At 44.4% G+C, this 6,478-nt stretch overlaps 1 protein-coding gene across 1 annotated transcript; it reads right to left on the reverse strand.

Annotated features, from left to right (window-relative positions):
* Positions 1 to 537: 537 nt before the first annotated feature.
* LOC118238466 lies at positions 538 to 2,015 on the reverse strand. The gene has a single exon (XM_035441474.1). It carries the CDS (start codon positions 1,736 to 1,738, stop codon positions 632 to 634), a length of 1,107 nt encoding a protein of 368 aa, XP_035297365.1. The 5' UTR covers positions 1,739 to 2,015; the 3' UTR covers positions 538 to 631.
* Between the last annotated feature and the right edge of the window lie 4,463 nt (positions 2,016 to 6,478).

Consider the following 6,478-nt stretch of genomic DNA (forward strand, 5'->3'; position numbering starts at 1 on the left):
AAAGCTTTAATGCATCTTGAGAGGGAGAGCATAAGCTTACAGAGCAGAGACCCCGAACTCCCAAAAACCCATCCCTTATATAGGCTGGCAACCGCCACCTCAGACGTGTCACCCCCTGACTGGCTGCAGCTCATCAGACCACATGACACCACGGGAGAGGCAGAGACCAAGGGATGGAAAGTTACAAAGTTACCCAGCGCCTGCCACTAACTTGTAACGGCTCCTTACATCCTGGGTAACTTTGTAACGGCTCCTTACATCTCCCCCTTTTTTATTAATCAATGATAAGGCTTCATATTTTTACAAGCAAGTAGGTCACCCATACATTGAGGGATAGAGGCAGAGGTTGTACCTCCCAAATCATACAATAAGACTGTGTACGAGAGTCGCCACTAGGCTGTTAGCTTGACCCGAAGCGCTCTCGACCTGTCCTCCGCCGTTTTTCTGGGAAAGGGAAACTGGGGCAGGCAACCCTTATGCAGGACAACATGCCTCCCAGAGAAGCCTGCATATTAGGCAACTCTCTGTGCGATGCTTTGCTCGACATCCCTCATGGGCTGCTCAAGCCAGACACTCTACCCTGTGCAATGAGCCTAGGCTCCGGGTGTGCAAGAGCTGTCTGGCCGACGGCCTATTGCTTAAGCATTGTTAACCAAATGTCAATGGAAGCCCCTTGTTCCAAAGCTACAAGCGCTTGGGCGATAACCACTTTGTCTCTCTTAGTTTGAGCCCTGAGCCTACAGACCAGCCAGAGAAGCAACACCAATCCGCAGCAAACCGCTGCACTAAACAATCCCACCCCCACCCATTCCTTAAAATAGGAGACAGCTGAAGTGATCCATGATGACAATCCCTCCGTCAAGGACAGGTCAAGGCACGTGGAGTTAATCTGGATAATAGCGGCTCTCAACTCCCGAAGCGTTTGCTCAAAATCGGAGGTCCAGTTCTGCAACATGAACTGAGAAAGGCTTTTAGACAGATTAGCTGCTTTGGTAAAATTCTCATATTGGATGGAGGTGACACATAGGCCGGGGAGCTTCTGCTCACAGCCTAGTTGGGCCATCTGCCATAATATGTCCAATTGTTCCACATCTAAAGTAAGTTTTTTTTTTTTTTTTCCTTCAATGCCCTCAAAGACGGGAAAAGCGAGGCGCAGCTTTCTTTTTACCTTTTCCGAAAGAAAAGAATAAGACTTCGGGCGCGTCTCATAGGGAGGGGGCGCCGAAGGAACAACCTGTGAGAGGGCTGTTTGAAACTGCCGTCTTCGAGGTTTTTTGCTATTTTGTATATGGTCATCCGGATGGTATCTTTCTTTCTCATATTTAGCAGCCTCCTCATCTAGCTCAGCTTCTTCATCAGTATTTAAGACCTCATCTCCTGAGCTTTCAGAGTCATCAGAGCTATCAAGATTTAAGGCTTCAAGCTCATGTACAGGGCATAAGCCAGCTCCTCCCTTTAATTTAACAACAGGGGGAGGATCCCTAGGATCTGACAAATACACTCCCTTGTCATTAGACACACCGGGAGGGCCTTTTTCCTTTTTTGTGGACGGTTTTTTTCTTGCGCGCGCGCGCGCCCAACCTCTCACTATGTTCGGTTTCTGACATGCTATCCTGGACCTCTTCAAGGGTGCTACAACAGCGAAAAAGATCAAGATGGCTCCGAGGACAAGCACAAAAGCCTCAACACTACCTTCCCAAGGTGGCGACAATCCCAAGCCAAAGTCCAGAAAAGACATACCTCTCCGAATCGTACCTGCCTGCAGTTCTGAATCTTCCTTGTAGCCAAGGGGTCTCCGATGGTGCTGACGATGATGAGGTCTCGATTCCTGGGTTTCGGCACCAGTTGTCCCGCGCTACTGTCTCGCCAGCAAGAACGACACGGCACACTCAGGATCCTTCTGCAGTAAAGCTTTAATGCATCTTGAGAGGGAGAGCATAAGCTTACAGAGCAGAGACCCCAAACTCCCAAAAACCCATCCCTTATATAGGCTGGCAACCGCCGCCTCCGACGTGTCACCCACTGACTGGATGCAGTGGGAGAGGCAGAGACCAAGGGATGGAAAGTTACAAAGTTACCCAGCGCCTGCCGCACTAACTTGTAACGGCTCCTTACATCCTGGGTAACTTTGTAACGGCTCCTTACAGGAAGTGACATAGCAAGGAGACTCATATTTAAAGAAGGAGAAACAGGAAGCGTCCCTTTTTTCCCCTTCCTTCTCCAGTGGCAGGATGTGATCCACCGGCAAGGGAGGACGCCAACAGGTGTCTGATAAGATAAGTCTTATAAAATATATAGATTTATGGATAATTAAGACTGAGCTAACAGATGAGGAATCCTAGTCATTGGCCAAGCAGCTTTGAACCTAATACAGTTTTCTGTGTATTCATTTGGGCCCTAACTCAGGCGGGCATCTGGCGTAAAGCTCACACATGGCAGTGGGGCTCAGGTGGCTTTTGGCAGAAAGATTTATCGTAACCCTTCCTTCCTCCATCCCTCCCTCCCTTTCTCTTTCCCTTTTTTTTTTTTTTTTTTTGAGACACTGTTTCTCTGTGTAACAGCCCTGACTGTCCTGGAACTAACTTTGTAGACCAGGTTGGACTCAACTCACAGAGATCTCTCTGCATCTGCCTCCTGAGTGCTGGCATTAAAGGCATGCACCATTACTGCCTGGTATAAGTTGCGTGTGTATGTTTGTGCAACTGTGTGGGTACATAGCCTATGTGCAGGTCACAGCTCAGTGTCACCGTCTTCCTCTACCACTCTCCTTTTTCCCTTCAGATAGGATTCCTCACTGGACCTACCTGGCCCCAAGTTCCCAGGATCTGCTTGTCTCTGCCCCCTCCCTCTACCCCCAGCAGGCTTCAACACCTTTATGGGGGTTAAGATCTCATGCTTTCCCAGAAAGCATTTTACTTACTAAGCCATCCACCAGACTGATACTCTTTAAAAAATATATCTCAGCACCACATTCTGAGAACTTAGAAATTTGATTGTAGGAGGAAAATGTTTTAACATACACTCATGTAATGGACATTTATTAAAAAAAAGCAAATTTTGCCTTTAGCACAGCTTTGACACCGGTTGAGAATGTAAAGTTGGGTGGATACACCATAGAGAGGTGACACCACATTTAGAAGCAAAGGACATTCATGTATCCTGAATCAGACACTACAGATTAAGGATTCTCTCTGCAGTAGGCACTGTCTGGGAGCTGTTCCATGGGAATTCCTGAGTATCACTACCATGTTTACATCCTTTGTAACTGTATTCAGCGTGGAAACCAAAATAAGCCTTCTAAACATTTCAAATAAACGTCCCAAAGTCACACCAAGGTGAAAAATGATTTCTAGGTATGTTTTATCCTCTTCCAAGTATGTGTTACAAAGCGGTCCTCCTTAACAAGGCTTCACATGAATACCCTGTACTTCCTGCCGAGGGATTCCCACAGCTTTTCTCTTAACAAAACATGAAGGGAGAAAGATTCAGGCAAACCGAAGGGTCAAACATCATCCAAGTTAGTTATGGAGCCTACACCATTCACTTTGCCATTAAGACTAGCTGGTAAGAACTGATGATCAACTGAAAACAGTGGTAATGCCCTGGCACAACACTGTTGCCATGGAAAATATCCCCATCTTGCAGTCGGCAGTCTTTAAGACTATCTTAGTTATGGCTTCTACTGCTCAAATATACCATGACCATTTGGGGAAGAAAGGTTTATTTCATCTTCTACTTTCAGGTAATAGTCCCATCACTGAGGGCAGCCAGGGCAGGAAGAAAGGCAGGGCCCTGGAGGCAGATTGAAGCAGAAGTCCCGCACACTGATACTTACTGGCTTGCTTCTCATGTCTTCTTCAGCCTGCTTCTTTATACCACCTACAACCACCTGCACAGGGCGGCATTACCCAGTGGACTGGGTCATTCCACATCAATAATTAATCAAGAAAATATCTGGCAAACCTGACTACAGGCCAATCTTACAGAGGCATTTTCTCTGTTAAGATTCCCTCTTCCCGGGCTGGAGAAATGGCTTAGAGGTTAAGAGCACTGACTGCTCTTCCAGAGGTCCTGAGTTCAATTCCCAGCAACCTGGTGCCCTCTTCTGGTGTGCAGATATACTTGGAAGCAGAATGTTGTATATATAATAAATAAATTCTTTAAAAAAAAAAAAAAAAAGATTCCCTCTTCCCAGATAGGTTTGTGTCAAGTTGGGAAACCAAACCAAACCAGAACAACCACCTTGCTCAATTTTAACTCTAAGCAATAATATAAATCTCTAGGTCTCCCAACATTTTCTCTCCTTCAGACTGCTGCTCCCTTTCTTGGGATAATCCCCAGTCCCTCCCTGTCTACCCACTCTCTCTATAAGACCTACCCTAGGTGATCCGTTCATGTTAGACAGAGATGCTCTATAGCATTCTGAAAAATCTATTACCAGTTATCAAAGGCTGAATGACAACAGTGACAGCTACTCACTGTCGAATGCCAAACGCAGGGAAGCAGACAGCTCAGAGCAGAGCTGCTGCCTTTTGAGTGGCTTCACCTTCTCATAGCTTTGGTGAAGATGCCCCTGGTCTTTTTATTCAGACATGCAAATGCTCCCTTCCTCTACTGCCACGCCAGCAGGCTAGCAAAATGGCCCTTCTCTAAGACTATAAGCTCCTAGGAATGTGGATAAGCAGAAAAATCTAATCCTGCCCTCCCCTACCTATAGTGTACAGTGAAAGAAGAGGCAAGCAAAAAATGACAAAAGAAAGGACATTTTTTTCCAACTGTCCTTACTTCCCTCCCCCCCAAACATGGCTGATGAGTGTGAAGGACAGGTGTATTTTTTTCCCAGACTGCCTTGGGCTCCTTCTTATTTCCCAGACCAATTCTGGCTGATTATCAAATTTCCTCAAGATGGGCAATAACCCCAGGGATTATTCGGCTGGGCTACTGAACCTTGAACAATGCAGAGCTCAAATCAATTTGGTTAGGTAATCTATCAAAATTATTTTCATATACTCAATAAAGCCAAGGTAGGTGAGAACTACACAATGAAAACCCAATCACACCTTTTTCCTTATTCTTTATCCTTGTCATTAGTTTCAATTCTGTAAGACCAATGTCACAACACTGATATATTCTTATAATGAAATAAAATTAATAAAATTACTTGGCAGTGGGTAGGGGAGATGGCTCAGTCAGCAGAGGAGACATAGAGACTCCAGTTTGGTTAGCACTCACACAGAAGCTGGGTATGGCAATGTACATCTGCAATCCCAGGGCCAAGAAGACAGAGACAAGACCCTTGAGGTTTACTGGCCCAGTGTGGCACAACACACCAGTGTAAAACCAAGGTGGAGTGTGACTAAAGATACCCAGGGCCAACCTGGTGCATGCACAAGCATACACACAGACAATGTGGTTGTGTATACTAAAGGAAGGAGGAGATACATTATATGTAGTTTATATTCACTTAAATATAATTTAAAACTATTTATTATATAGCTTGGATATAGCTCAGTGGTACAGTGTCAGCCTAAATGGAATATACAAGGATCTAGGCACCAATTAATCCAAGTATCAAAACAAAACAAAACCCACAAACAGCAGCAGCAGCAACACACACACACACACCTACTTTGCTGTAACAGGAATGTTCATAGTACCTTTATTTTAAAATTGTGTATTAAAAATTTTAGCCAGGTGTGGGGCTCAGACCTGTAATTCTAGCACTTGAGGCACAGGGGCAGGAGTTCTAAGTCATTTTCTACTACATAGTAAGTTCACAGCTAGCCAGAGCTACATGGATCCTGTCTCAAAAAAAAAAAAAAAAAAAAAATTGTATCTTAAAATTCATCACATAATTACATCGTATTGTAAAAAGACAATCAGCATCAAAGTAAAAGAGAATAGGATGAAAATTTAAAAAAAACCAACATATACATACAACTTATATGTTTATATAACTTTAAATTTAAAATCAACACAAATGAAAATATCCAAACAAACATCTGTGACTAGGGAAAGAAAATCACTCCAGTTAGAAACTTTCAGACTTGCTTAAAACAAAACAAACAAAAAACCATGAAGCTCTATCTCAACAAAATGGGCTTCAAGAAAAATGAAAGCAGCTTTTGCTGGATACCACTGGTAGAAGAAAACAGTCGCTTGCCTGGCATTGGGTGTGAGGGTCAAGAACAATCCCTGTGAGCAGATCCACTTTAGAAACCCTATTGCTGACTTCCCCAAATGTTCCAAATTCATTAGAATTCGGTTCTAAGACCTTAAAAGTTTAAAATCACTACAAGCTCCAAGTCTGAATTTTGAGTAGCAGGAAAAATACCTATAGACTATGAACTCTGAAGAGTAGCAGCGGGGGTGAGGACTTACCATGAGGCAAGTGCTTGCCTAGGACACGAAAGGTCCTGGGTTCCACCTCCAATGTCCCCAAAGTCAAATGAGCAGCAACAGCGGCATCACTGAATGC

This window comes from Cricetulus griseus, chromosome 3, assembly GCF_003668045.3.
Source record: "Cricetulus griseus strain 17A/GY chromosome 3, alternate assembly CriGri-PICRH-1.0, whole genome shotgun sequence".
NCBI lineage: Eukaryota > Metazoa > Chordata > Mammalia > Rodentia > Cricetidae > Cricetulus > Cricetulus griseus.

What these genes read in the sequence shown, in the direction of transcription:
- LOC118238466 (XM_035441474.1), bottom strand. Translation starts at nt 1,738, where the DNA reads ATGTCTTTTCTGGACTTTGGCTTGGGATTGTCGCCACCTTGGGAAGGT.